The following is a 25,542-nucleotide window of genomic DNA, read 5'->3' as shown; positions in this document are numbered from 1 at the left end:
CCCCGTGAAGCCCACGCACACGCCCCGCCGCTCCGCCGCCACCCGGCTTCTCGCCCGGGAGGCGCGGCCGGCGCCCCGACACTTGCCGAGTCACCGCCGGGCGGCTCCGGGGCGGGGCCGGCCGCCGGCTGTCGCGGGAGGGGCGGGCCGGGCACCGGGCGGGGCCGGGCCGGGCGGGGCCTGCGCCGCAGCGGGACCAGTCGGCAGCTCCTGCATCCCGGGCTAAGAGCATCCTCCGGGCGGGGGCCGGCACCGCGGCGTCTCCGCACCGGGCTCCGCATCCCGGCCGCCCCGGCCTCAGCTGTGGGCCATGGCGGAGATCACCAGCGTCCACCCCGGCTTCGGTGAGTGCGCCCGGGCCGCGCGCCGCGCTCCCGCCTCCGCCCCGGCGGCAGCCGAGCGAGGCCCCGCGCGCCGCCATGGGCCGCGCCGCACCGCGCCGCCATCCCCCCCCCCGCCGCCATCCCCCCCCGCCGCCATCCCCCCCCCCCCGGTATCCCCCCCCCCCCCGCCGCCATCCCCCCCCGCCGCCATCCCCCCACCCCCCCGCCGCCATCACACCCCCCCCCCGCCGCCATCCCCCCCCCCGCCCCCGCCGCCCGAGCGGGTTTGGCTGCCCCGGCGGCGGCCGGCACCCACCGCTGGCAGCTGGGGCGGTGCCAGCGCTCGTCCCCGGAGCGGCTCCGCGCCCCGGCCCGGCGGGGCCGCCAGCCGGAGCGGCCGGGCCGGCGGGGAGCAGGTGCGCGGCAGGCCCGGGCGGCCCCCGCCGCATGACGTGATGTCTGTGCCGGGCCGTGCCGCGCCCCGGCCTTTGTTCGCGCCTCCCCGGGGGTCAGGGCGGCTGCGGCACCGGCACCGGCGACCCGACGAGGCGGGGCCTGAGGAGGCCTCCTGACAGCCGGGAGAGGGGGCTGAGGGCGGCGGCAGAGGCGCGGCGCCGCCGAGGGGGGGTGGGCGGGCGGCGGCCGCGGACGGCCTGCGGGCCCGGGGGGAGGGGGGCGGCGGGCGAGGGTCCCGCCGGCTGGGACCCCGGGCGGTCGGGAGCCGCTCCCGGGGCGCTCGCAAGCGGCGGTGGGGAAACCGCAGACCCTGCTAAATCATCCGAGGCGAGGCGGCCCCAAGCCGGCTGCGTGGCTGCAGCCCAGCCGGGCACGGCCGCGGCTGCCGGGGCAGCAATTGTGCAGAGCTGCTGTGGCCGATGTTCAAGAGGCCTTGTTCCCGGTGCGGGGTCCGGTCCCGTTGCACCGAGTGGCTCTGGCCGTTGGGTTTCTCTGGCTGGAGCTTCCTGCCTCTCGTCCTCCAGCAATTAGCTGACCTTCCCCTCCTGCCCTCGGCCCGGGGTCCCAGCAGGGTCCCAACCTTTCCCTTCCATTCTGAAGTGCTGAGGAATAATTCTCTCCACCAAATCATTTCTCTGAGGTGCAAGGCATCCGTTGAGCTTTGGCATCGGTGGCATCCATCAGCCATGTGCCAGCAGGGGTAGGTAGAGGGGAGACTGAGCCTGGAGAGGAGGAGGAAAATCTTGAGAGTGAGGCTGGGGAGAGCCTGGCACAGGCTGCCCAGGGAGGCTGTGGCTGCCTCCTGCCTGGAGGTGTTCCAGGCCAGGCTGGATGAGGCCTGGAGCAGCCTGGGCTGGGGGGAGGGGGCCCTGCCCATGGCAGGGGGTTGGAGCTGGGTGCTATTTAAGCTCCCTTCCAACTGAACCCAGTCTGTGACTCTCTGAGCACCATTTAACTGGTGGCCACCATTAGCCACTGAGGTAGAATTGGCAAACATCCTTTTCCATGGGCTCTCACCCTTGGCCATTTGCTCCCCAGAGCTGGGCTTGCTCCAGTCAAATCCTGGCAGCACAGCCCAGCAGAGATCTCCTCCACAAAGCTGGCATGAGAAAGCTCAGTGCTGCTCCTCTGGAGGGAGGAGAGAGGGCCCCGGTGCCATTTGCAGTGGGCACTGCAGAGAGCCAGCTGCTCCAGGAGCTGCAGAGCCTCCCCTGGCACTGTATGAGGCAGCTGTACCTCCATGAGTGGATTCCAGCTGTAAGGAAGCCTGTAGGTAGGTCTCATGGGGGTAGGGAATGATGACATAGTTAGGAGTCTCCTGGGGGTAGGGAATGGTTGCTCCTCCTCCTAGTGCAGGAACAGGCATCCACTGGGCCAAGGTGGGCCCCAGAATCATGGAATGCTCCAAGGCCTTAATCATCTTAACCATTTTAATCATCCCCAGTTCAAGAGTGATCTTCTGGAGAGAGTCCAAGGATGCTGAAGGGGCTGGAGCAGAGCCTGGGGAGGAGAGGCTGAGAGCCCTGGGGGTGGTTAGGCTGCAGAGGAGACTGAGAGGGGGTCTGAGAAATGTCTGCAGATAGCTGAGGGCTGGGGGTGAGGAAGGGAGGCACAGGGACAGCCTCTGCTCACTGTGCCCTGGGACAGGCCAAGGGGCAGGGGATGGAGACTCCAGCACAGGAGGTTCCAGCTCAGCAGGAGGAAGAACTTCTGCACTGTGAGGCTCACAGAGCCCTGGAGCAGGCTGCCCAGAGAGGTTGTGGAGTCTCCTCTGGAGCCTTCCCAGCCCCCTCTGGGGTCCTGTGTGACCTGTGCTGGGCTCTGTGCTCCTGCTCTGGCAGGGGGTTGGACTCGAGGACCTCCAGAGGTCCCTTCCAGCCCCTGTGACCTCGGTGGGCCCTGACTGGAGCTGCTTGAGGATGCCACTGGAAGGTCCTGGGGGCTCAGCACTGCTGCTCTCGTTCTGTGCCTTGGCTGGATTCCTGTGGTCCGTGGTTATGAACAGCAGGGAGGGGACAGGGCTGCTCCCAGTGAGCACAGCTGACAGCAGCAAACTCCTCCAGCCAGGCAGAGGATTTTCTGTCCTCTGCTTTTGGACCCTGGAGAGCCACATCCAGCTTCGTGTCTGCCCCTGGCCCCGGGTCAGCCATAAGGGGGCTGGGACAAAGCAAACAGCTCAGGCCAAAGTGCCTGCTGAAAGAAGCTAATTGCTTCTCAAGGCCAGCTGCAGCTCCTTCGCTGCTCTCTGCTTCACGGCAGGGCTGTCTCATGTTTCAGGAGAGGACATTAAAGCCCAGGAGTGCTTCCTGCAGACCAGGAGCTCCCAGCCCTGTGCTGGTGGTGCTGGCCTGGGCAAGAGGAGGGCCAGGAAGCCCTTAGCCTGTGAAACACAGGGCCAGGCCTGCCCCAGGAGCAGGCTGGGGTGGAGGGGCTGGGAGCAGCCAGGCAGAGAGGGACCTGGGGGGAGTGGCTGACAGCAGCTGAACAGGAGCCAGCAGCGTGCCCAGGGGGCCAAGAAGGCCAAGGGCATCCTGGCCTGGGCCAGGAGCAGTGTGGCCAGCAGGAGCAGGGAGCTCATCCTGGCCTGTGCTCAGCACTGCTTAGGCCTCACCTGGAGTCCTGTGTCCAGCTCTGGGCTCCTCAGGGTAGGAAAGAGGTTGAGCTGCTGGAAGGTGTCCAGGGAAGGGTCTGGGGCACAGCCCTGTGGGGAGAGGCTGAGGGAGCTGGGGTTGCTTAGCCTGGAGGAGGCTCAGGGGAGACCTCCTTGCTGTCTACAACTCCCTGAGGGGAGGGTGTGGCCAGGTGGGGGTTGGTCTCTTCTCCCTGGCAGTGACAGAACAGGAGGACACAGCCTCAGGCTGCGCCAGGGGAGGTTTGGGCTGGAGGGGAGGAAGAAATTCTTCCCAGAGAGGGAGATTGGCTGCCTGGGGAGGCGGTGAAGTCACCACCCCTGGGAGTGCTTCAACAAAGCCTGGAGGGGCACTCGGTGCCAGGGCCCAGGCGGTCGGATGGTGCCGGTGGTCGGTCGGGCTGGAGGGCCTCGGGGGCCGATTCCACCCTGGCTCTTCCTGTGTGATTCTGTGAGTGGGAAACAGACATTAAAGGAGCTCCTGGGGCAGCTCTGAGACCAAGACAGACTCCCAGCTCCCAGCACAGCAGTGGCCTGCAGGTCTCCCTCGCTGTGCTCGGCCCCCAGGCGGGCAGAGGCCGGCTCCTGACCGCCTTCGTCTCCTCCGCAGACGTCTCCCCGGTCGTGGCAGGCCTCATCGGCGCTACCGTCCTCGTGGTCTCCGTCTCGGTCACGGTGTTTGTGTGGACATGCTGTCACCAGCAAGCAGAGAAGAAGCACAAAACCCCCCCCTACAAATTCATCCACATGCTGAAAGGGATCAGCATCTACCCCGAGACCCTGAGCAACAAGAAGAAGATCCACCGCATCCGGAGAGACAAGGACGGCGCCGCCAAGGAGCCCGGGAGGGGAAACCTCCTGCTGGATGCTGCAGAATCTGGCCTGGTAGGCTCTGAGAAGGCTCCAGACGGGCCAGGCGCAGCCCCCCACGTCGACCAGCTCCCCATCAAAGTGGATTATGGAGATGAACTCAGCCCAGATCAAAGCCTCACCCCGGGAGGCAGCAAAACCTCCTCCCCCTCCTCCCCGGGGGACGAGGTCCTGCTGGGGGAGTTGACCTTCTCGGTGGACTACAACTTCCCCAAGAAAGCTCTGGTGGTCACCATCCAGGAGGCCCACGGGCTGCCAGTGATGGACGAGCACAGCCAGAGCTCCGACCCCTACATCAAGATGACAATCCTGCCCGACAAGCGGCACCGGGTGAAGACGCGCGTGCTGCGCAAGACGCTGGAGCCGCTCTTCGACGAGACCTTCACCTTCTACGGCATCCCCTACAGCCAGCTGCAGGACCTGGTGCTGCACTTCCTGGTGCTCAGCTTCGACCGCTTCTCCCGGGACGATGTCATCGGCGAGGTCATGGTGCCCCTGGCAGGGGTGGACCCCAGCACTGGCAAGGTCCAGCTGACCAGGGAGATCCTCAAGAGGAACATACAGGTAAGTCGCTTCCACCCCTGCGCCGGCTTTGACCTGCCTGCCCCTGGGGGTGGCACAGGAGCCACAGGGCTGGAAGGGAGCCCAAGGCTCAGCCAGTCCCAAGCCCCTGCCATGGGCAGGGACAGCTCACACCGCAGCAGGTTGCTCACAGCCACCTCCAGCCTGGCTGCAAACACCTCCAGGCAGGAGGCTGCCACCACCTCCCTGGGCAGCCTGTGCCAGGCTCTCACCTCCCTCAAGGGGAAGAGCTTCCTCCTGATACCCAACCTGAATCTGCCCATTTCTAGTTCTGCTCCATCCCCCCCAGCCCTATCACCCCCTGACAGCCTCAAAAGTCCCTCCCCAGCTTTCTTGGAGCCCCCTTCAGATCCTGGAAGGCCACCAGAAGGTCTCCTGGGAGCCTTCTCCTCTCCAGACTGAACAGCCCCAACTCTCTCAGCCTGTCCCCACAGGAGAGGTGCTGCAGCCCTTACCCATGAACGCCATTTGCCCACGGGTACCCCTTGGGCAGGTCTCTGCTGTGTGGCTGTGGCAGCTGGATGAGGCAGGGTCACAATCTAGGCACAGGAATGATGGATGTTAGAGCTGCTGATGGCAAGGGAAAAGGCCAAGTGCCCAGCTCCAGGTGGAAGCTGCTGTGACACCAGGACACTTCACCTCCCACAGAGGGTGGGGGGAGGTGTGCTGAACCTTAAGGTCCCTTCCAACCCATTCTGTGATGGTTGACCTTCTTCTCTCTCCATCCAGTCCCCTTGCAGACCAGGGCAGTAATGAACCTGTCCAAGATCAGAAGATCTGGAGGTGCTTGGCCTTTGAAGCTCTACCAAGCATCAGTGCCATTTAAGCTCCTAACCCCCCCAGCTGCTTCTAGCATTGGATCTCCAGAGGCAGCCACAGCTGCTGTTGTCTCAGAAGGTGCCCACCAGGCTCATCCCCAGGGGAGCACAGCACTCAGGGATGCTCTGTGCTCAGCAGGCCTTGGGGCCCCAGCGCAGGGAGATTTTCCTCCTGAGCCTTCTTCTCCCACAGGCACTGGAAATGACCTCACTGTCCCATTTTCAGGCATTCAGCAGCTCCACCAAACCTCTCCAAGCTCACCTTGTCCTGATGAGCTCTTCCTGGTTCCTTCCCACAGAAGTGCATCAGCAGAGGGGAGCTGCAGGTCTCCCTGTCCTACCAGCCCGTGGCGCAGAGGATGACCGTGGTGGTGCTGAAAGCCAGGCACCTGCCCAAGATGGACATCACTGGCCTCTCAGGTAGAAGCTATTTTCTCCACCTCTGAAGCTGTAGAACCCTCCCAAGTTCCCTCTCAGCTCTGGAAGCTCTCCTCAAACTCCTTCCAAGGGTGATGGAGAGCTCTGAGTGCTGCAGCACTCCCCAGGAGATGGTTGCACAAACCAGGCCAAGGCTCCCTGCTGTGAGGCTGCAGCCACAGCTTTCTGGCCTCACCTGGTGTGATGAGCAGGCCAGAAGGGCTTCACCCTCCTGCTGGCCAGGCTCTGTCTGCTGCTCTTAGCAGCACTTTGTCCACAGCATGAGGGCTGTTTGCTGTGCCTGCCTTGAACCCTGCCCCTAGAAGAGGAGGGAGAGACTCAGCACAGGGAGCAGGACATTGATCAGCCAGGGGGGTTTGGCCTCCTCTCACATGCAACAAGCGACAGGGCAAGAGGAGCAGGCCTCAGGCTGTGCCAGGGAAAGGTCAGGTTGGACATGAGGAAAAGCTGCCTCCTGGCAGGGGCTCTCCTGCCCTGGCCCAGGCTGCCCAGGGAGCTGGTGGAGACCCCATCCCTGGAGGGGTTTAGGACACAGGGATGTGGTGCTGAGGGCTGTGGCCAGTGGCAGGACTGTGAGCTGCAGCCGAGTGGTTGGAGTGGATGAGCTCTGAGGTCCCTTCCAGCCTCCCCACTTCTGGGTTCTAATCACTGAAGTTCACACAGGACTTGCTGCCCCCCAGGCAGGGCTGAAGCCCACCGAGAATGTGCCCTGCTGGCACCAGCTGCTTGCTTTGCAATGCAGGAACGTGGCAGCAGCTTCCCTGCCCTGGGGCCGGCAGCAGCGCCGGGAGCTGGCCGCGGCTCGGGGAGCCGACCCCCGCCCGGGGCCGCGGCTCGGGCAGCCGACCCCCGCCCGGGGCCGCGGCTCGGGCAGCCGACCCCCGCCCGGGGCCGCGGCTCGGGGAGTCGACCCCCGCCCGGGGCTGCCGCTCGGGGAGTCGACCCCCGCCCGGGGCTGCCGCTCGGGGAGTCGACCCCCGCCCGGGGCTGCCGCTCGGGGAGTCGACCCCCGCCCGGGGCTGCCGCTCGGGGAGTCGACCCCCGCCCGGGGCCGCGGCTCGGGGAGCCGACCCCCGTCCGGGCCTGCCGCTCGGGGAGCCGACCCCCGCCCGGGCCTGCCGCTCGGGGAACCGACCCCCGCCCGGGGCCTGCCGCTCGGGCAGCCGACCCCCGCCCGGGGCCACGGCTCGGGCAGCCGACCCCCGCCCGGGCCTGCCGCTCGGGCAGCCGACCCCCGCCCGGGGCCGCCGCTCGGGCAGCCGACCCCCGCCCGGGGCCGCGGCTCGGGCAGCCGACCCCCGCCCGGGGCCACGGCTCGGGCAGCCGACCCCCGCCCGGGCCTGCCGCTCGGGCAGCCGACCCCCGCCCGGGGCCGCGGCTCGGGCAGCCGACCCCCGCCCGGGGCCGCGGCTCGGGCAGCCGACCCCCGCCCGGGGCCGCGGCTCGGGCAGCCGACCCCCGCCCGGGGCCGCCGCTCGGGCAGCCGACCCCCGCCCGGGGCCGCCGCTCGGGCAGCCGACCCCCGCCCGGGGCCGCCGCTCGGGCAGCCGACCCCCGCCCGGGGCCGCCGCTCGGGCAGCCGACCCCCGCCCGGGGCCGCCGCTCGGGCAGCCGACCCCCGCCCGGGGCCTGTTGCTCGGGGAGCCGACCCCCGCCCGGGGCCGCCGCTCGGGCAGCCGACCCCCGCCCGGGGCCGCCGCGCCCCCGGGCCGCGTTATTGGCCGCTGCCTCTCTCCCCGCCCCGGCAGATCCCTACGTCAAGGTGAATGTCTACTACGGGCGGAAGCGCATCGCCAAGAAGAAGACCCACGTGAAGAAGTGCACTTTGAACCCTGTCTTCAACGAGTCCTTCATTTACGACATCCCTGCCGACCTCCTGCCGGACATCAGCATCGAGTTCCTGGTGATCGACTTCGACCGCACCACCAAGAACGAGGTGGTCGGGAGGCTGATCCTGGGCGCGCACAGCGTCACCGCCGCGGGCGTGGAGCACTGGAGGGAGGTCTGTGACAACCCGAGGAAGGCGGTGGCCAAGTGGCACAGCCTGAGCGAGTACTAGCGGGGGGGGGGAGGGGCGCCTGTGGCGGCAGCACCGGCTGGTAGGACAGACCTAAACCTTCCTTTTAGCTGTAGAAACTAAACCTTTGGTAACGAAGCAGCAGCTGATCGGTTCTCTCTTAGTGACGTGACTTGATGATGATGATGATTTGTTTTTGTTTGCGTTTTGCAGGGCACTAAAAAAAAAAAAAAAAAGAAAAAGAAAAAAAAAAATCCTAAAAGAGCATTAAATGAATTTAAAAAAAAAAAAAAACAAACCAAAAAAAAGGCAAAAAAAAAAAAAAACCCACACACAAAAAAAAAGAGCTCCCAGCCCTCCGTGTGCTGATGGTGTAACCACTCTCTTGCATGCTACCACAGACTGACCTTGGTGTACCTGCCGCCACCCAGCCGCAGCCCCCCCGCAGCTCTCTGTCTCTGTGGAAGTTGTGTTCGTGCCGCGCTGCCCCCCGGCCGCGCTGCCCCCCCCGGCCGCGCTGCCCCCCGGCCGCGCTGCCCCCCCCCGGCCGCGCTGCCCCCCCCCGGCCGCGCTGCCCCCCCGGCCGCGCTGCCCCCCCCGGCCGCAGGGCTCCTGCCCCCCGGCCGCGCTGCCCCCCGGCCGCAGGGCTCCTGCCCCCCCGGCCGCGCTGCCCCCCCGGCCGCGCTGCCCCCCCGGCCGCGCTGCCCCCCGGCCGCGCTGCCCCCCCGGCCGCGCTGCCCCCCCGGCCGCGCTGCCCCCCCCGGCCGCAGGGCTCCTCCCCCCCGCCGGAGCCTCCTGACCTCTGCCGGCGGAGCCTCCGCTGCCTCCTGGTTGCTTTGGGTTGGTTTCCGGTTCCTGGGGGCCGGCCTGGGAGCTGCGGCTGCGCTCCCGCGGGGAGGGGGTTGCAGGACTCTGCACTGGCACAGGGAAGGAAGGGGAAAAACCCAACCCAACCCCCAGCCGAGCGAGGGGCGATGGCACTTGGCTGCAGGGGAGGATTCTCTTGTCAGGTACCGACTGAAACCTTTGCAGCTGCAGTGGGCTTGGGGAGCTCTTAGGGTCAGGACCTCAAGGATTTGCATCTGGAATTGCAAGGCCCAGAAAGGGAGCTCAGGTTCCCTTGGTCAGGTGGAAGTCAGCACAGGCTGCTAGAACTGGGGCAGACTCCACTCTGGTTCATTTCTTTTGCCTTTATCTCTGCATCAAAACCCCAACTGGCCTGGCCTGGCTCAGCAGGGAAGCTCTCATTGAGGCCTTCAACACTACAGGTGGAATTCTGCTTGGCTGACCTGGTCCTGAGGGGATCACAGCTCTGAGATAGGGAAAAAGTCTTGGGGAAAGAGATTGGAAGTGCCCAAGGGACAAAGCTTCCCTTCACTCACACCTGAGTCAGCTTCCATCAGCCAAGGAGCAGCCCCAGGGCGAGGCCTGGCACTAGGGAATGTGTCAGGCTCTGAAGGCAGAGTTGGCTCTCAGGTTGTGAATGACCTCTGAGCCAGGAGAAGCTCAGCATCCCCTCTGACACCTCAGAGTGGTGCTCCACGAGGTGACCTCCAGCACTTCAGGCTACTAACCCTGGGGAGTTCTGAGCAGGAGGTCACAGAGTCCAGGTCCACAACGCCAGGTTTGGAAGGAGCTGCAGCAGAGCTCTTGTGGCACAACGCAGGAGCCCCTCGAGAAGCTTCCTAGGAAGCAGCAGCATCCTGGCAAGCAGCTCCCTTTGGCTGCTCCCCACATCCAGGCTGGGAAGGGTAGAAGGATAATCACCAACAGCAGAGACTTGCTTGTAAGCAGCGCTGGCAGCTGAGCAGAGGTGCTGCAGCCTGCCAGGGAAGGATGGAGCAGGAAGGAGCTTGCAGAGAGGTGTGGAGAGGACCACAGTGCTTCACTGAGCTGCTTGCAGGCAGCCAGGCTGTCCTGGGGGAGCTGTGGAATGTCAGTCCTGCAGCATGAGGGGAAATGGTTGAGGTCAGTTCCCTCTTGCAAGGCTTGACCTGCTGAATTTATCAGCCCTGTTGGGAAACAAACAAAGAGCTCTTCCCACCTCCATGCCACTGGAAGTAGAACAAGGGAGCAAGTCTCAGTGGGGTCCTCTCCAAGCAGCAGCTGCTGGGAGGGCTCCTGATGTGAACAGTCAGCACTGTGTTCGCTGGCAGTGCTTTGGCAGCTCTCCCCAAGGCCTTCTGAATGCTCAGTTCCCTCCCTCCTGGCCACCCACTGAAACTCCCTTCCAGGCAGTGTCTTTGTCACAGTGCAGCTGAAGCTGCCTGGCTCTGTCTTGCATGGCAGACCGAGGCCCTGACTGCCCTCCTGCTTTGTTATCCATCCTGAGGGGAGGATTCCTGCCTGAGGCTGGAGCAGGTTTCTCTCTGCCTCTCAACTGCTTCCTGGTTGATGTCCTCCGAGCCCCTGGGACGTGGTGCAGCTCCAGTTCAGCCCTAGGTGGTTCTGGGTTTTGCACTAGGCAGCTGTGTTGCTGGAGGTCAGCAACCCTCACCCCAGGTTTCCCTTAGCAGATGCTTTCCAGCACCCTCCCAAGCACCCAGGCAGGAGCTGCAAAGGTTCCCTTTCTTTTTCTGCCCCCTCCCACCCTGGGTGTGGAAAGCAGCTTGAGCCTGGGGCAGATCTCCTGAAGCTTTCTGTAGCTGCAAAGGAGGAAAGCTGAAGTTCCTGTCAAGGAAACAAGCTCAGGGTAAATAGGACTTGAGGCTCTTGGGCAGACAACAGGAGAGGCTGCACCACCCTGGGGAGCCCTGGGAGGAGCTGCAGGGCTCTGTGTGCAAAGGGGCAGCAGCCAGGAAGGGGCCAGCAGCCTCGACAGGGGACAGCAGCCAGGAAGGGGCCAGCAGCCTCGACAGGGCCAGCAGCCTCGACAGGGGCCAGCAGCCTCGACAGGGGCCAGCAGCCTCGACAGGGGCCAGCAGCCTCGACAGGGGCCAGCAGCCTCGACAGGGGCCAGCAGCCTCGACAGGGCCAGCAGCCAGGAAGGGGACAGCAGCCAGGAAGGGGGCAGCAGCCTCGACAGGGGACAGCAGCCTCGACAGGGGCCAGCAGCCTCGACAGGGGCCAGCAGCCTCGACAGGGCCAGCAGCCAGGAAGGGGACAGCAGCCAGGAAGGGGGCAGCAGCCTCGACAGGGGACAGCAGCCTCGACAGGGGACAGCAGCCTCGACAGGGCCAGCAGCCAGGAAGGGGCCAGCAGCCTCGACAGGGACAGCAGCCTCGACAGGGGCCAGCAGCCTCGACAGGGGCCAGCAGCCTCGACAGGGGCCAGCAGCCTCGACAGGGGCCAGCAGCCTCGACAGGGGACAGCAGCCTCGACAGGGACAGCAGCCTCGACAGGGCCAGCAGCCTCGACAGGGCCAGCAGCCTCGACAGGGCCAGCAGCCAGGAAGGGGACAGCAGCCTCGACAGGGACAGCAGCCTCGACAGGGCCAGCAGCCTCGACAGGGGCCAGCAGCCTCGACAGGGACAGCAGCCTCGACAGGGGACAGCAGCCTCCCCTTCAGCCCTCCCAGGCCTGGTTTCATTTCTTTACCTTGTGTCTCCTATTGTAACATTAACTTGGACCAGTTACAACTTTGTGTGAAACATACAACAGAAATAAAGAGGGGGGAAAAAAACCACAACAAAAACACCAAAAAAAGGGGAAAAAAAAAGAACAAAAAAAAAAAAAAAAAGAGGAAAAAAGGCAAAATGAAAAAAAAAAAAAAAAAGGCAAACCAGCAAGAAAAGAACCAACCCTGAGCTGGGTGTGGGACCTGCATACTGCTGTCAGCTAATCTCCATGATGTTACTGCTACCTTGTGTGTTGAATCTGTTCATGCACAGCGAGCGTGCCAATAAACAAACTCAAATCACTCCAGCTGCTGCCTCTGCCCTGCCCAAGCTCCCCCCTGCCAGGGCTCCCCCCTGCCCTGCCCAAGCTCCCCCCTGCCCTGCCAGGGCTCCCCCCTGCCCAGGCTCCCCCCTGCCAGGGCTCCCCCCTGCCAGGGCTCCCCCCTGCCCTGCCCAAGCTCCCCCCTGCCAGGGCTCTGCCCGGGCTCCCCCCTGCCCAGGCTCCCCCCTGCCCAGGCTCCCCCCTGCCCGGGCTCCCCCCTGCCCTGCCCTGCCCTGCCCAGGCTCCCCCCTGCCCAAGCTCCTCCCTGCCCTGCCCTGCCCTGCCAGGGCTCCCCCCTGCCAGGGCTCTGCCCTGCCCAGGCTCCCCCCTGCCCAGGCTCCCCCCTGCCCTGCCCAAGCTCCTCCCTGCCCTGCCAGGGCTCCCCCCTGCCCTGCTCTGCCCTGCCCAAGCTCCCCCCTGCCCTGCCCAGGCTCCCCCCTGCCAGGGCTCTGCCCTGCCCAGGCTCCTCCCTGCCCTGCCCTGCCCTGCCCTGCCCTGCCCGGGCTCCCCCCTGCCCTGCCCTGCCCGGGCTCTGCCCTGCCCAGGCTCCCCCCTGCCCAAGCTCCTCCCTGCCCTGCCCTGCCCAGGCTCCCCCCTGCCCTGCCCAAGCTCCTCCCGGCCCTGCCCTGCCCTGCCCAAGCTCCCCCCTGCCCGGGCTCCCCCCTGCCCTGCCCGGGCTCCCCCCTGCCCAGGCTCCCCCCTGCCAGGGCTCCCCCCTGCCCTGCCCGGGCTCCCCCCTTCCCTGCCCGGGCTCCCCCCTGCCCAAGCTCCTCCCTGCCCTGCTCTGCCCAAGCTCCCCCCTGCCAGGGCTCCCCCCTGCCCTGCTCTGGCCTGGCCGAGCTCCCCCCTGCCCAGGCTCCCCCCTGCCCTGCCCTGCCCTGGCCAAGCTCCTCTGCAGGCACTGCTGGGGCTGAAGGCTTCCAGCAGTTTGCCTGCAAAAGAAAACAAATCCATCAGCTGTTGGTTTCACAGAGAATGCTCTGGGCTGGAAGGGACCTCCCAGGCTCAGCCAGTCCAAGGCCCCCTGCAGTCAGCAGGGACATCCTGGGGGGCATTCAGAGCAGTGTGGCCAGGTGCAGGGAGGTTCTCCTCCCACTCTGCTCTGCCCTGCTGAGACCTCACCTGGAATCCTGCATCCAGCTCCGGGCTCCCCAGTGGCTCTCTGACTCCATCAGGATTCATCTTCCATGATCTCTTTGACTCAGTAACTCTGCCTGGGATACTGCATCCAGCTCTGGGCTGCCCAGGTCAGGAGGGACAGGGATCTGCTGGAGAGAGTCCAAGGGAGGGCTGCAAGGGTGCTGAAGGGATGCAGCAGTGCCCTGTCCGACCTGGGGGTGGTTTTGTCTGGAGACTGAGAGGGGATTTCATCAACGGTGATAAACACCTGAGGGCTGAGTGTCCAGAGGGAGGGGACAGCCCCTGCTCACTGCCCCTGTGGCAGGACAGAGGGCAACTGGGAGGGCAGAAAGGGCAGCAGCAATTTGCCTCTCAAATCTGTCATCCAGAGACTCCTGAGGTCCCAGCCCCAAGCTGACTGTTCCAGGAATGCTTTTGTGCTCCTCACCCTGGGAAGCCTTTCCCCAGGCACTGTGCTCTGGCTTCTCCGAGTTGTTTTCGTGCAGCACTGCAGAGCATTGCCAGGCACAGAGCCACGTCCTGGGCTCCTGCCAGCAGCGTTTCCCCAGCAACAGAGCCCCAGAGGCTCCAGAGCTGTGCCTCACCCTCTGTGATGGCTTCCCATGGAGCAAGGCACCAAGCCCCACAGGGGTGCAGGTGTCTCAGTGCTTCAAGTGAGCTTCAGGGCTCAGCTTCCAGGCATCAGTTGCAGTTCACAGAACACTTTGCCCAGGGGAAAGCAGCTCTGTGCCAGAGGGAAGGCACCACCCCCCCGAGGCCTTGCAGGACCTCCCCTGCCTTCTGCAGCACAAGCACAGCACAGCTGACCCTGAGCCCAGACGCCTTACAGGGGGAACCCTCCCAGGGCAGCAGGGCCATCCCCATCCCTGCTCCAGCAGTGACCTCAGCTGCTGTAGTGACAGCGAGGAAGGCATCACAGCATCTGCCAGCTGGGAAGGGACCTCCAGGATCATCTGGGTCCAACCTTTCTGGGTGATGGTGCTGAGCCCAGCACCCTGCCAAGCTGAGCCCTGGAACTGCCCAGTGCAGGGGAGCCCACTGCTTCCCCTGGGAGGGTGCTCCCAAGTGGATGAAGCTCTCCAGAAGCTGAAGGAGCTTGACCTGACTCCAGCTCTGGTGATGAAGTTCCAGCAGTGGCAGCCAGACAAGGTGCTGAGCACCGAAGCCCTGGGCATGATGTGACCCAGGGGACTTGCATCTGGGGTCAGAGCACAAGGACTCAAGCCAGGGTGGCTCATTCAACACCTGAGCTGCCCCTTTGCCTCCCCTGTCCTCAGCCTTTCACCACCTCCAGTTGCTTCTCCTGGCAGGTCTGAAGCCATCGGCTGGAGGTGCTCAGCCAGGGCCCTCAGGCCCTGATTCTCTTCTCCTTATTGTGCAAAGATGTGAAAGGGAAAAAGCCAACAAGAAAGATCTCTCTTCATCCTTCCCTGCTTGGCTTCTGCACCTCTCTCTCTGCGTGCCTTGAACAAGCCAACAAATGGCTCTTCCACCAGGCAGCTGACACAGACAAAAGGATTTGCATGAGAAAAAAGGGGAAACCAAAAGGAAAGGCAAAGGAATGAGCTGGACAAAGCCCCTGGGAAGAAAAGTGGACTTGTGGGGAGCATGGAAGCTCAGCTCTGACTCTCTTCCCACCTTCCCTAGGCCTGGCTGCTGCTGCCATTGAAACCAAGAGGATTTTGTGTTGCTTGCAGCACCACTGAGCCTCTCCTCCTCCCACAGCCTCTGCCTCAGCAGCTGCCGGCAGGAGCTGGGTTGCCATGGCAATGGGAGTGCTTTCCACGGCAAACGCTGGCTCAGGCCTCTTTGGGTACTTCCTTTGAGCAGGCAGAGTCAGGAGCAGCTTCTTTCCCAGCCATGGGATTGTGCTCAGCAGGCAGAAGCTGCCAGCAGGTGAGTCATGGAGTCATGGAAGGGCTGGAAGGGCCCTCCAGAGACCACCGAGTCCCTCCGAGGGGCTTCAGAGTGCCCTCATTTCACCCTGGCTCAAAGGCAGCAGCTGCAGCTCAGCACTCAGTGAGGCTCTCCCCCAGCTCAGAGCCCAGGGCCACAGCCCTGGCACTGCCATGGTCCAAACTGCAGTCAGGGGAGAGAGTCAGGAGGGGACAGGCTCTGCTCAGTTGCCCCCTGGGACAGGAAAGAGGCAATGGATGGCAGCTGCAGCCAGGAGGTTCCAGCTCAGCATGAGGAGGAACTGCTGCACTGTGAGGCTCCCAGAGCCCTGGAGCAGGCTGCCCACAGAGGCTGTGGAGTCTCCTTCCCTGGAGCCCTTCCAGCCCCCTCTGGATGTGTTCTGTGTGACCTGTGCTGGACTCTGTGCTGCTGCTCTGGCAGGGGCTTGGACCTGAGGATCTCCAGAGGTCCCTTCCAGCCCCTCACATCCTGGGATGCTGAGTACCTGCCTGGGGCCATGCTGACATCACTGCAGGAGAGCAGCCAGCTGCTGGGGAAAGGAGAAAGAAGATTCCCTGCTTCAGCACTGCCTGAGCAGCCTCCTCCCCACCCTGCCAAGACCCCACTCAGATGAACACATCCAGTCCCCAGGCTTGTAGTCCAAACTGTATTGTGTCAAACAAGAGCAGGACTCTGTGGTACAAATCCACAGATGACCAAAACCAAGAAACAAAAAACTCTTCTTGAATAACACTGTGAAAAAAGCCCCAAACCAGCCCCAAACCCCCAAAGTGCTTTGCTGCTGCTCTGAGCTAAGGCTTCTACAAGCAAGAGGCTCACAAAGAGGCTTCAGTAAACACTGACTGCATTGAAGGAAATGGGTAAGGCACAGAGGGAGGGCTGAAAGGTGGAAAGAGCCTCCCCTGAGAGGGTTCCCAGCACTGCTGCCAGGTTACCTCCAAGCTGGCTAAACTCTTGTGTTCATTGACTGAATCAATACCAAATGCAGGGCAGCTCTGTGGCCATCAGCAGGGCCCTGGGGCTGCAGTGGCTTCTGCAGTGCCAGAGCAGGCAGCTGCCTCCAGAGCAGCTTCTCTCTCCAGTTCTCTGCCAGCTGCTCTGCTGTGAGTTACAGACAGCATCTGACCCAGCAAGGAACACTGCCAGGAGGGCTTGCAGTGAGGAGCAGAAACCAAATGCTCACCTCAGCCACAAAGCAACATCCCAGATGCCATCCCCTCTGACCTGAAATCAATGCCTTGAAGCCCAGCAGGCAGAGCAGCTCAGTCCCAGCCCAAGGAACAAGAAGTTCCTCTCTTTGCTATCCTCACTTCGGGCACCCAAAGGGATCTCCAGGGCTGGCTGCTCTGCCACATGCAGCACCCCCAGGGCTGGCACTGCAGAGCTGATTTCTCCTGCTGCTGACACAGGGATCAAAGACTAACAGGAGCTGTGCCACCTGCAGCCTGCTGAGCTCTTCCCTCTTCAGTGGCAGCTTCCCAGGCACTTAAATTCTCTTGAGAAACTTCAAACCAAGTCTGAGCTCCCTGCCCAGGCCCTGTCCTAACCCAGGCCAGGAGGAACACAAACACCCCCCTGGGGGCTAATATTTCCTAACTGATGTGCAGGCAAAAATCAGCTCCAAGGCAGAGCCTCTCCCTGTCTGCCTCAGAAGGACCTCCCTGCCCAAACCTCTGTCCCTGCCCTGCCTGCACACAAGGCTGTGAGGATCCTCCAGGCCTTTCACTGTGCTCAGCTAATTGCTTCCTGCCCCTTCACTCACAATCCTATTAACACTGCTCTAGAAGAGTCTGACCTGGATTAGGGAGCTCAGTTCTGAGCCCAGACAGACACCTCAAGCTCTCAGCCACTTTCCTCTAGCAAGCAGTTAACAGAGAATGATTGGCAGCTGTTAGTTAGCAAAGATGTTGGCTTCCAGGAGAAGAGAAAATGGAAAGGAAATAAATAAGCTCTGGTTTGAACAAGACAGAAAACTCCAAGCTGTGTCCTCCACAGCACCTACAGCACCCTGAGCTGCCACAAGCTCTGGCAGCACAGCACAGTGCTACAGCCTCACCCACTGCTGCCAAGGTGCAGCTGCCACAGGAGCCCTGACCTGGTTAGAATCAACTCCCCAGCACTGCACCAAGGCAAAACTTGGGACAAATGTTCCACATCAGTTTTGAGGGGAGAATAAACAACAACGTCTCCAGAGGGCACAACAACTGCAGCAGAGCTGCCCTGGAGCTCTGCCCAGCTGCCCTGGAGCTCTGCCCAGCTGCCCTGCAGCTCCCTGCACAGCTGCCCTGGAGCTCTGCCCAGCTGCCCTGCAGCTCCCTGCACAGCTGCCCTGGAGCTCTGCACAGCTGCCCTGGAGCTCTGCACAGCTGCCCTGGAGCTCTGCACAGCTGCCCTGGAGCTCCCTGCACAGCTGCCCTGGAGCTCCCTGCACAGCCTCTGTAAACCACCTTCCAGCACGACCTCCACAAGCCACCTCTGGTGACACTGCTCCAGAGGGCAGCAACATTTTTGCCTCTGGAGCAATCAACCAGGAACAAAACTCAGCTTCAGTTAGGTTGGGTGGAACCTCAGCAGTGTTTTTCTCACAGAGTCCAGCTGCCAGGAGGCAGAGACCAAAGGCAGTCCCAGAGTGCAGAGACAGAAACCCATCGGCGCTTTGTCACCGGTGACATCCAGGCAGCGTTTGCTGCAGCCAGCAGAACACAGTGCCATGAAATGCCCACAGAACAGAGGAGTGGCTTGGGTTGAATGTCCAAACTGAAGGGAACAATCACTCTGAACAAGAAGAATTGGTCACAGTTATCACCCTGCCCCCATCAGAGTCCCCACTGGGTCCGGAGGGCGCTGGGCAAAACTTTCGTCACGAACCCAACTTTGGTTACCAAAAGGCTGCTCACAGACTTGGTTTGGCAGAGGAAATTCTCTCTCTTCAGGTGACTGAATCCTTCTTCCTCCTGAAGGGGGACTTGAGTCTTTTCCAGACACTGCTTTTGGGTTTGGACTTCTTCTCCAGGGCCATCACAGCTTCCTTCTCCTTCCTGCGGATCTCCCGCACCAGGGCGTGGAAGACGTCGTCGATGTAGTACCGGTAGGCAGCGGAGGTCTCAAAGAAGGGGCAGCTGAACTCTCGTGCCAGAGCTGAGCCTTCCTCTTTGGAGACCTGGAAAGGAAGGGGAAAAAATGGTTCATGCTGGTCAAGGAAACCTAACCCAGAAAGCTTCTTCCTTCAGCACCCCTCGTGCTGCCTGCTGGGGAGCTGCGCAGGCGCTCGGCCACCGCCGCAGCAGCTCCGCTCCGGGCACCGCTGCGGCGAGGAGAGGCTGAGAGAGCTGGGGCTGGAAGAGAGCAAACTGAGGAGGGGCTGATCAATGCTGATCGATGCTTAAATGGTGGATGGCAGGAGGATGGGATCAGTCCTTTGCCAGTGGTGCCCAGTGCCAGGACAAGGGGTAAGAGGCACAGACTGGAACAGAAGTTCCACCCCTGAACGTGAGCAGGAACTCCCTGAAGGGTCCCAGAGCCCTGGAGCAGGCTGCCCAGAGGGGTGGTGGTCTCCTCCTCTGGAGCCTCTGAAGACCCCTCTGGATGTGTGACCTACACTGGCTTCCATGGTCCTTCTCTGGCAGGGGGCTGGACTTGATCTCCAGAGGTCCCTTCCACCCTAGCCCCTGGGATCCTGTGAGGGGGAGCAGCAGCTCTGCCTGCCTTCTGCGTGGGGCCTGGCTGAGCTGGGAGTGATCCTCTGCCAAGCATCCTCCCAGGGCTGTGCTCTGCAGCAGCTGATAGCACAGCAGTGCTTTGGCTACTGCTGAACAAGGATCCAGGCTGTGTCCTGCCAACGTTTTCTTGCCCTGAGAGTGCACTGAGGGGCAGGCAAGGTCCTGGGAGGGCACAGGGCTGAGCCAGCTGGCCCAGACTGGCCAAAGGGGTACTCCAGGCCAGGTGATGTCAGCTCAGGGAGAAGAATGAAGTGAAAGAAGGGTTTGGGATTCACAGGAGCAGAGGAAGTTAGAGGTTGGAAGGGACCTCTGGAGATGTTCAGGTCCAACCCCCTGCCAGAGCAGGAGCACAGAGCCCAGCACAGGTCACACAGAGCACATCCAGAGGGGGTTGGGAAGGCTCCAGGGAAGGAGACTCCACAACCTCTCTGGGCAGCCTGCTCCAGGGCTCTGTGAGCCTCACAGTGCAGAAGTTCTTCCTCCTGCTGAGCTGGAACCTCCTGTGCTGGAGTCTCCATCCATGGCCCCTTGGCCTGTCCCAGGGCACAGTGAGCAGAGGCTGTCCCTGTGCCTCCCTTCCTCACCCCCAGCCCTCAGCTATCTGCAGACATTTCTCAGACCCCCTCTCAGTCTCCTCTGCAGCCTAACCACCCCCAGGGCTCTCAGCCTCTCCTCCCCAGGCAGTGCTGCAGCCCCTTCCTCATCCTCACAGCCCTCCCTTGGACTCTCTCCAGCAGATCCCTGAATGCCCCCCAGGACCCCATTGGCCTTCTTGGCCCCCAGGGCACACTGCTGACCCGTGGGGAGGTTGTTAGCCACCAGCACTCCCAGGTCCTTCTCCTTGGGGCTGCTCTCCAGCAGGTCCCCCCCAGCCTGTGCTGCTGCAGGTTATTCTTCCTCCCCAGATGAAGGACTCTGCACTCATCCTTGCTGGACCTCACTGGGCTGCTCCTGAGGAACCTAACTGCTTCTGGCTCACAGCTTCCAACTGCCTCTGCCTGACACCTTCTTAGTGCCTCTCCCTCACAGCTGCCGCTGGTCACATCTTCCCCCTCCCCGCTGTCCATCTAGGAAGGGGGGTGATAGGGGTGGCTCTGGTGGGGCAGGGCCAACCCACCAGAGGTGCTGAGCCCCTCCTGTGGCCTTTACCTGCCTCAGCTGTGCCAGGTCAGACTTGTTGCCCACCAGCACCACGGGGGTGTCGTCGGTGCGGCGCACGCGGTAGATGAGCTGCTTGAACTCCCGCACCTCGTGGAAGCTGCGCCGGTCCGTGATGGAGTAGCAGATGACAAAGCCCTCCCCAGCCCTCATGTATTGGTCTCTCATGGCTGTAAACTCTGCCTAGGGAGAGAGGAGGAGGTTTCAGCAGCACACATCCAGCCCCCTCCTGGCCTGCTGAGCGCGGGGGGCCCGGGGGGCGCTCCCCCAGCAGCTCTGCTGCGCCTGCTCCTCGGCTCCCTGGCTGCAGCATGAAGGCCAAGCTGGCCCTGGCTGCAGGAGGCAGCCCCAGCGTGCCAGCTGCCCCCAGACACTGCCTGCCTGTGGCTCATGGACAGCAGAGGAGGCAGGGCAGGAATCACAGAGCCCCAGGACTGGAAGGGAGCTCTGAGCAGATCCACTCCAAGCACTCCTCCGGCGCTCACAGCACCGCTGCTGAGCCCCTGCCCCACGACCCTCAGCCCCACACAGCCTCTAAACCCCTCCAGGGATGGGGACTCCACCACCTCCCTGGGCAGCCTGGGCCAGGGCCTGAGAGCCCCTCCTGGGAAGCTATTTTCCCTAATGTCCAACCTGAACCTCCCTTGGCACAACCTGAAGGAATTGCCTCTTGTTCTGCCGCTGCTGCATGGGAGAGGAGCCCAAGCCCCACCTGGCCCCAGCCTCCTCTCAGGGAGCTGCAGAGGGTGATGAGGTCTGCCCTCAGCCTCCCCTTCTCCAGCCTCACCACCCCCAGCTGCTCCTCCCCAGCCCTGCTCCCCAGACCCTGCCCCAGCTCTGTTGCCCTTCCCTGGCCCTGCTGCAGCCCTCAAGGTCCTCCTGGCAGTGAGGAGCCCAACCCTGAGCCCAGGACTGCAGCTGTGGCCTCCCCAGTGCCCAGCAGAGGAGAGCAATCACATCCCTGGACCTGCTGGCCACAGTATTCCTGATCCAGGCCAGGGTGCTGGTGGCCTTCTTGGCTCATCTTCAGCTGGCCATCCATCAGCACCCCCAGCTCCCTCTCCTCTGGGCAGCTCTCAGCCACTCTGCCCCAAGCCTGAACCACTGCATGGGGCTGGTGTGGGCCAAGTGCAGCACTCAACACCTGACCTTGTTGGGCTCAGCACATCAACCCAGCCTGCCCAGGTCAAAAAGCAACCCCAGGGAGCAGTACAGGTTGGGGTCTGAACTGCTGGAGAGCAGTGAAGGGGGAGAGGACCTGGGGGGTTGCAGTGGATGGGAGGTTGACCATGAGCCAGCAATGTGCTCTGGTGGCCAAGAAAGCCAAGGGCACCCTGGGCTGTGGTTAGTAGGTCAAGAGAGGTTCTCCTCCCCCTCTACTCTGCCCTGGTGAGGCCACATCTGGAGTGTTGTGTCCAGTTCTGGGCCCCTCAGTTCAGGAAGGACCTCAGGAAACTGCTTGAGAGTCCAGCACAGAGCCACAAAGATGCTGAAGGCAGTGGAAGATCTCCCTCAGGAGGAGAGCCTGAGGCAGCTGAGGGTCTGTAGCTTGGAGGACAGGAGCCTAAGAGGTGACCTCATTCATGTTTATAAATACACAAAGGCTGAGTGCCCAGAGGCTGGAGCCAGGCTCTGCTGGGTGCTGCCCAGTGCCAGCACAAGGGGCAGTGGTGGAAGCTGAGGCAGAGGAAGTGCCTTGGAAACAGGAGGGAAAATCTTTTCCCTGTGAGGGTGACAGAGGCCTGGAGCAGGCTGCCCAGGGGGGCTGTGGAGTCTCCTTCTCTGGAGACATTCAAGGCCTGCTCTGGGCAGGGGGGGTGGACTGGATGAGCTCTCCAGGTCCCTTCCAGCCCCTACCATGGAAGCACAGCACCCTCTGAGCTGCCTAAGCACAGGCAGAGTGCCCCAGGCGCTGCGGCAGCGCGGCGCTGGAGCTCAGAAGGAACCCAAAGCCAGGCCTGCTTGCTGGGGCCCTCTGAGGCTCTGAAAGGGTTTGCAGCTCCACAGCTGCCCACCACAGGCAGCTCCACAGCCTCCCCATGCTCCCAGCACTCAGGTACCTGCCCTGCAGTGTCCAGGATGTCCAGGTTGGCAGGCTCGTCGTCGATGCGGATCCGGATCTTGTAGGCATCCTCTGGGGACGGAAGGCACAGGGGGAGGCCTGGAGCAGAGCTCCTCAGAAGGCAAAGGAGACACTGCAGAAGCTGCTCTGCTGCTGTCCCTGTGCTGCATCACTTTGGTTGTTCTCCACTAATTAAAGTGGGTGATGCAGAACCCCTCCAGCTACCTGCTGGCCCAAACCCTGCTGCTCTGCCTCCTGTTTCTGACCACCTCCTGCTGACACCTTGGTGGAAAGCAGAGCAAGAAGAGCAGAAGACCCCAAACCTGCCACCCTCCTGGCAGGGTGAAGACTTCCAACCAAAACCTGGCTGCTTTTCCTTCATCAGTGCAAGCCCTGGCAAAGGTTTCTCTTGGAGGGATGCTGCAAAAGGTTATGCAGCCACACAGCTTCCAGCCCAAGGCACTGCTGAGGCACAGGGCACAGCCTCCCCTCTCAAATCAGTACCAGAGAGCTGATGGCTTTGACAGGCAGCTAATAAGCAGCAGGTTTTGGTCCACATCTGTCAGCACACAAAGGCTGATCCACCCCAGCTCCCCCACAAGAGCTCTCAAGGTCCTTCAGCAGCTCCCTTGCTCTTTTCACAGCAGGCTCAGAACCCTCAATACCTTTAAATGAGCAACCAAGGGACCTGGAGCCTCAATTTAGAGCCACAGTTAAGCTTTCTCTAAAACACATCAGAGGAAGGGACTCCAAACCCACTTAACTTGCAAAGAGAGGGAGCAGAGAGGGAAGGGAGAAGAAGAGAGAGCTTTGTCTCACCAATGGTGGGATCATGATCCTCCGGGAAGCGGTGGCTGATGAACTGCATGGTCATGGCTGCAAACGAAAATCAGAGGCACCACTGCACACCACTGTGGGCTTCGAGGCCTTAGAGCAGCCTTCCAGCACCTGGAGAGGGCTGCAAGAAAGCTGGGGAGGGACTTTAGACAAGGGCTGGTTGTGCTAGGAGGAAGGGGAATGGCTCTGAGCTAGAAGAGGGAAGGCTGAGACTGGAGAGAAGGAAGAAATTCTTTGAGGGTAGGGAGAGCCTGGCGCAGGGAGGCTGTGGCTGCCTCTCCGCCCCGGAGGTGCTCAAGGCCAGGCTGGATGAGGCCCTGAGCAGCCTGGGCTGGTGGGAGGGGTCCCCGCCCGTGGCAAGGGGTTGGAGCTGGAGGATCTTGAAGGTCCCAACCCATTCTGATTGCACAAGGCTCGGTGGTGAAGATCTGCCCCTTCAGCACGTTGTCTCCCCAGCAGCTTCAACACAAAAGCGCTGCCGCGGCAGGAGCGGGAAGCAAGGCGCCGGAGGGACGCGAGGGGCTGAGGCTCGTCCCCAACAAAGCGCCGGGCTGGGAGCTTCGCAAACAAAGCTGAGCACGGCCGAAACGCGGAGGACGAGGAGGAGGCGACGGCAGCAGCGGAGCCCCGGCGCGGGCAGGGGCCCGGCGCGGGCAGGGGCCCGGCGCGGAGCTGCGTCCCGGCCGCACGCCAGGGCCTGGCTGCAGAGCACCAGGACCCCCGGGCCGCGCGGGGCCGCCCAGGGGAGGCGGCGGAGGGCCTCGCCCGCCACGGCGCCGGGCACACAGCGCCGGGCACCGGCACCGCCCCCGCCCCGGCCGCCCCCGGCCCCTACGCACCGCTCTTGCCGACGCCGCCGGCGCCCAGCATCACCAGCTTGTACTCGCGGGACTGCCCCGGAGCGCCGCCGCCCGGCCGGGCTCCAGCATCCATCTCCCCAGCGCCGAACAACAGCCGCTGCCGCGGGGGAGCAGAGGGGAGCAGAGGGGAGCAGAGGGGAGCGCAGGCGGCGGCGGCGGCCCCGGGCCCGGCTCTGCCTCTCGCCGCCTCCCGCCCGCGCCCCGCCGAGCCCAGGCGGCGACGCCAAAATGGCGGCGGCGACGCCACCGCCCGGCCACGCCCCCAACGCGCGCAGGGGGCGGAGCTCGGGCGGCTGCCCGCGCGGGGCAGGTCCTAGCGCCGCCAGCCGCCCCGCTCCGGCGCGCTCGCAGCCCGGCCCCCGGCCCCCGCAGCCAGCCGGGAAACGCAGCAGGGCGCATTGAGGTCGGACAAGGGCAGGCTGCGCTGCACAGTGAGGGTGGTGAAGCACCGGTAGAGGTTGTACAGAGATGTGATGGAAGCCCCACCCCTGGAGACGTTCAAGGTCAAGCTCGATGGGGCACTGGGCAACCTGCTCCCCTGGGAGGGGTCCCTGCTGCCTCCAGGGAGGTTGGAAAAGAGGCCCTTGGAGGGTCCCTTCCAAGCCGATTCCTTCTGTGATTTCCAGCCTAAACCTTCCTTGGCACAACTCAAGCCCATCTCATCTTGTCCTGGCACTTGTTAAGGGGGTGAACAGCTCAAGTCCCCCCCCCCAGCCCTGCATCCCCCAAAGCTCCCTCCTGCACCCCCCAGAACAGCAGCAGAATATTTATACATTTATTTATAATGAAAGTACAATTCTCATTATTTACAACATATAGGAAAGACAAAGTTTGTACAAGTGAGCCAGCCAGGTCTGGAGGAGTGCAGCAGCAGCACCCTCCCTGCTTCTTTAAAACCACTTCTCTGTGCCCAAAGCTGACCAGCATGGCGGCAGTCCCAGCTGTCCCTTCTCCATACAAGAGTTCTTTCTGCAAGAGCCTGTCCCAGCAAGGGAGCCCGTGGTGCAGTTCATGTCCAACAACTTATTCCCAGGTTCCACTTCCATGCTTTGAGGCAAGAGCAGCAGCTGCGCTCAGGCCACCGGCGCCGTGGGGGGGAGCCAGCTGCAGCCTTTTCTTTGTCAAACCACCGTGAAACAGAAGGGGTAGAACCGAGGAAGTGAATGAGTTAAGAGATGAGGGCAAACCTGACCAGGAGTTCTGTCCCAACTGCTGGATGGGATTGAAGGAACAGTGCTAAGGTGCCAAGAGCACCTGGGGCTCAGCGGCAAGATGGAAGCATCCAAACCACCACCGAGCAGCCCCCTGCCCTGACTTCCAGCTAGAAGGAGAAGTTGTGGGGTTAGTAAAAACCACATTTTAAAAGGAAAAAGCTGAGCTGCAGGAGACAAAGTAAAAACCAATGAAGAGCTGTAGGAAGTGTGATCCTCAGGTTTCTCAGAACTACTGTGTAATCCTTTTCCTTTGTTCAAAGTCCAAACACTGAAGCTGGGGTCACCAAAGAGCTCAACGGGGCTGCAGCAACACTCAGTAAAACACACAAACACCAGGTGCAGAATGAGGTCAGCCTGAGTGACTTTTGAGTTACCCTGGGAAGATGGGAAACAGACTGCCAGAGGCTTCCCTAAGTTTCTCTTTAGAGTCCTTTCCCCCAGGGGGTCAGGGACAGGCCCTGGCAAAATGCTCTCCTCCTTTTCTTTGCAATTGCCAAATTCACTGCAGAACTCAGGATTTTAGAAACCAGTGGAGCCCTTGTGAGGGAGAGACACTGAGCCCTGCAGCTTCTGCAAATGTAAACCCAAGGCCTTGTCTGCAAATTCCATTCTGCAATCTACAT

The 25,542-nt window shown here is 62.7% G+C and overlaps 2 protein-coding genes across 3 annotated transcripts; one reads left to right on the top strand and one right to left on the bottom strand.

Moving 5' to 3' along the window:
* Nucleotides 1–175: 175 nt before the first annotated feature.
* On the top strand, nt 176–8,183 carry SYT11 (synaptotagmin 11). Of its 2 annotated transcripts, none has more exons than XM_054179139.1 (4): nt 176–344; nt 4,019–4,842; nt 5,978–6,098; nt 7,865–8,183. In XM_054179139.1, the coding sequence occupies exons 1-4, from the start codon at nt 311–313 to the stop codon at nt 8,173–8,175; spliced, it is 1,290 nt and encodes a 429-aa protein (XP_054035114.1). In that variant the 5' UTR covers nt 176–310; the 3' UTR covers nt 8,176–8,183. The 2 variants fall into 2 exon arrangements, with proteins under 2 accessions (XP_054035114.1, XP_054035113.1); XM_054179138.1 differs by having other exon boundaries at nt 5,978–6,101.
* Nucleotides 8,184–17,571: 9,388 nt separating this feature from the next.
* RIT1 (Ras like without CAAX 1) lies at nt 17,572–23,818 on the bottom strand. Its single transcript, XM_054179163.1, has 5 exons — nt 23,685–23,818; nt 22,828–22,884; nt 22,007–22,080; nt 19,938–20,129; nt 17,572–18,229 (listed from the first exon to the last, which is right to left on the bottom strand). The coding sequence occupies exons 1-5, from the start codon at nt 23,776–23,778 to the stop codon at nt 17,999–18,001; spliced, it is 648 nt and encodes a 215-aa protein (XP_054035138.1). The 5' UTR covers nt 23,779–23,818; the 3' UTR covers nt 17,572–17,998.
* Between the last annotated feature and the right edge of the window lie 1,724 nt (nt 23,819–25,542).

This window comes from Dryobates pubescens (assembly GCF_014839835.1).
Source record: "Dryobates pubescens isolate bDryPub1 chromosome 41 unlocalized genomic scaffold, bDryPub1.pri SUPER_41_unloc_1, whole genome shotgun sequence".
Taxonomy (NCBI): domain Eukaryota; kingdom Metazoa; phylum Chordata; class Aves; order Piciformes; family Picidae; genus Dryobates; species Dryobates pubescens.
Note: the sequence above shows the minus strand (reverse complement) of the source record. Positions and strands in the feature narration are given on the sequence as shown.

Excerpts from the sequence above, each read along its gene's own strand:
- SYT11 (XM_054179138.1), top strand. The coding sequence starts at position 311 with ATGGCGGAGATCACCAGCGTCCACCCCGGCTTCG. Across the intron at positions 4,843-5,977 it reads TCCTCAAGAGGAACATACAG|AAGTGCATCAGCAGAGGGGA; the intron begins GTAAGTCGCTTC and ends TCCTTCCCACAG. Across the intron at positions 6,102-7,864 it reads CATCACTGGCCTCTCAGGTA|ATCCCTACGTCAAGGTGAAT; the intron begins GAAGCTATTTTC and ends CCGCCCCGGCAG.
- RIT1 (XM_054179163.1), bottom strand. The coding sequence starts at position 23,778 with ATGGATGCTGGAGCCCGGCCGGGCGGCGGCGCTCCGGGGCAGTCCCGC. Across the intron at positions 22,885-23,684 it reads CGGCGGCGTCGGCAAGAGCG|CCATGACCATGCAGTTCATC; the intron begins GTGCGTAGGGGC and ends TTTCGTTTGCAG. Across the intron at positions 22,081-22,827 it reads GGATCATGATCCCACCATTG|AGGATGCCTACAAGATCCGG; the intron begins GTGAGACAAAGC and ends TTCCGTCCCCAG.